Source organism: Atta cephalotes, assembly GCF_000143395.1.
Source record: "Atta cephalotes unplaced genomic scaffold scaffold00047, whole genome shotgun sequence".
NCBI classification, from domain to species: Eukaryota; Metazoa; Arthropoda; class Insecta; order Hymenoptera; family Formicidae; genus Atta; species Atta cephalotes.
In genome coordinates, this window is record NW_012130111.1 from 1,831,083 (window position 1) to 1,833,555 (window position 2,473).

At 27.6% G+C, this 2,473-nt stretch overlaps 1 protein-coding gene across 1 annotated transcript; it reads left to right on the forward strand.

The window, feature by feature from the left end:
- Positions 1–335: 335 nt before the first annotated feature.
- On the forward strand, positions 336–1,248 carry LOC105622626 (transmembrane protein 222). Its single transcript, XM_012204042.1, has 4 exons — positions 336–466; positions 681–891; positions 955–1,085; positions 1,167–1,248. Exons 1-4 carry the CDS (start codon positions 336–338, stop codon positions 1,246–1,248), a joined length of 555 nt encoding a protein of 184 aa, XP_012059432.1.
- The last annotated feature ends 1,225 nt before the right edge of the window (positions 1,249–2,473 follow it).

A 2,473-nucleotide genomic window follows, 5' to 3' on the forward strand; every position in this document is an offset into this window, starting at 1 on the left:
TGAAAATAGTTCCTGTTACGTATATACTACACTATATTGACAACCGGCAGAAATATACGAACATAACCCTTGTTAACATCCGTTTCTGCAAAGGATGGTAATGCACAAGGTATTTTGCGATACAAGCAAAAAAGGCCGTCTCTCTCTCTCTCGCTCTCTCTCATACACATCTCCTCTTTTCTTTCTCAGATTTCTTCGCTATAATATATGTAACGTATATTGTAGTATTTCCATAATTTTCACGTATGCGACAGTTTTCAAGAATAGACCAATAGAGGCTCTGGATTGCTCTTCACATGCTTGGGACTGCGTTGCATTAGTTGCATTAGCGAATTATGAGAGATCCTGATCTATTGACAGATATTTTGGAGTTGTCAAATGATTCGCCCGAGATGGATCTCAGTATCCACCCGGAAAGACAAAGATTTCCTTTCTGTATCGTTTGGACCCCGTTACCCATCCTAACGTAAGTTATTCTAAATGTTCTTATCATAACCTCAATTCTATGTATTTAATATTTGTCAGACTAACAATGTTTATTATTATACATTAATATTAATCGTAAAATATGAAAATAATTCATGAAATATACGAATTTTTCATTTAAGTCAAGATTAATCATAATAAGCTAAATAAGTTATGGAGTTTGTATAGTTAATATAATTAATTTTATTTTCAAGATATATTCTACCTTTTATTGGACACATGGGCATTGCGACGTCAACAGGAGTAATAAGGGATTTTGCTGGTCCTTATTATGTTTCTGAAGACAATATGGCATTTGGTAAACCTACCAAATATTGGCAGCTTGATTATACCAAAGCTAAAGGAAGCATACAAGGATGGGATGCTGGTATAGCAGAAGCTAGCGAAATTTATAAAACCAGAATGGTAACGAAATGAGAAGATAGAAAAATCTCTTATGTTTGCAATGCAAAATTAACTTTCTTACAGCATAATTTATGCTGTGATAATTGTCACTCACATGTGGCAAAAGCCTTGAATTTGATGTCGTATGGTAACTCGAACAGTTGGAATATGGTAAAACTTGCATTACTTATGTTACTTCATGGGAAATACGTCAGGTAAAAACAATGTCTATAAATTAAAAAGAAATTATGTATGTAATTTCTATTATTAATAATTATTTATTATGTTAATTTCAGTATTCTGGGTTTCCTTAAGACCTGGTTACCTTTCTGCATATTTGTTACAATTGTACTAGTATTAAGTTTATGTGTATATTAATTTAAGTCTATGTATATATTAATTACACATACATCGCTGTTTTAATAGAAAAGTGAGATATCGCAAAATTAGTAACTTTTCAGTAGAACATGTTTTAATTTCTAAATTAAAAAGTTTTAAGATAATGCATAACTTCACCATGTTACCATACTTTCAATTATACATATACCTCTATTATACTTTCAATTATATATATTTAAAATTATGTCAAAGTTTTTTGTAAATTCGAATACTGCATTCTAAACAAATTTTTTACTTGTCACTTTTTTTTATCAAAGTAGCTATATATACGTAATCAATTACAGATTTAACATGTCCATTTAATATATAATTCTATTTAAGATATATAATCTTTTCTCTAAATATCCTGTGAGAATTTAACACAAGAATAAAAATATCTTCATATATAAATAGCTTTTCTGAAATAGCGGTTTTTTTATTGCAGCTTCAGGTACAGATATTAGTTATAAAGAAATTTCATATGTCCAGAAAACTTTTGAAGGGAACCAAGTCATATTCTATTAATAAATATAACATCTATTTACATTTGTCGCATGTAAATATAATTTATTTAATTTTTATAATTTAAAATACACATATACATTAACTATATATAAGCGTTATGTAGTAAAATTAAGTCTAAGATATACGGCTATATCTGACATCTATACATGGCTTCTCATAACATTATATTGTGTATGCTTAAAAAAATTTTATTATTTTTTACATTTTCTTTTATATGCAACTATATAATCAACTGTCTTCTTTTTAAAGCATTTCTTTTTAATAAAACATGTAAAATCAAATATAGGCTTTAATTACATGTGTAGTATTGTAACAATAATGGCAATGACACTTTTCCTTACGTGCAACTTAAATATAAAATATGTAAAAAATAAATTTTAATTTTAATAAAGTTCTTTTTTTTGTAATTCAAGTCTGCAAATTAATTTTTTTTTAACAATTAAACATTCATGTATTAATTATTCTTGTAACTATTTAAAATGTTTCACTTCATTGTTCTTATATGAAAAATAGAAACGTTTTCGAAAAAAATGGCTTGTGTAAAATAGAAAGATCAAATTTAACTGCTACGTTTTCTATAACAGTGATACACAATCTTTTTTTAAGGGCCATCTTCGAAGGAACATTTTCACATGTTTTATGCAAACGAAGTTTGCATAAAATAGAAAATATGGTTTTATATTTTTGGCTGTGAATCAGA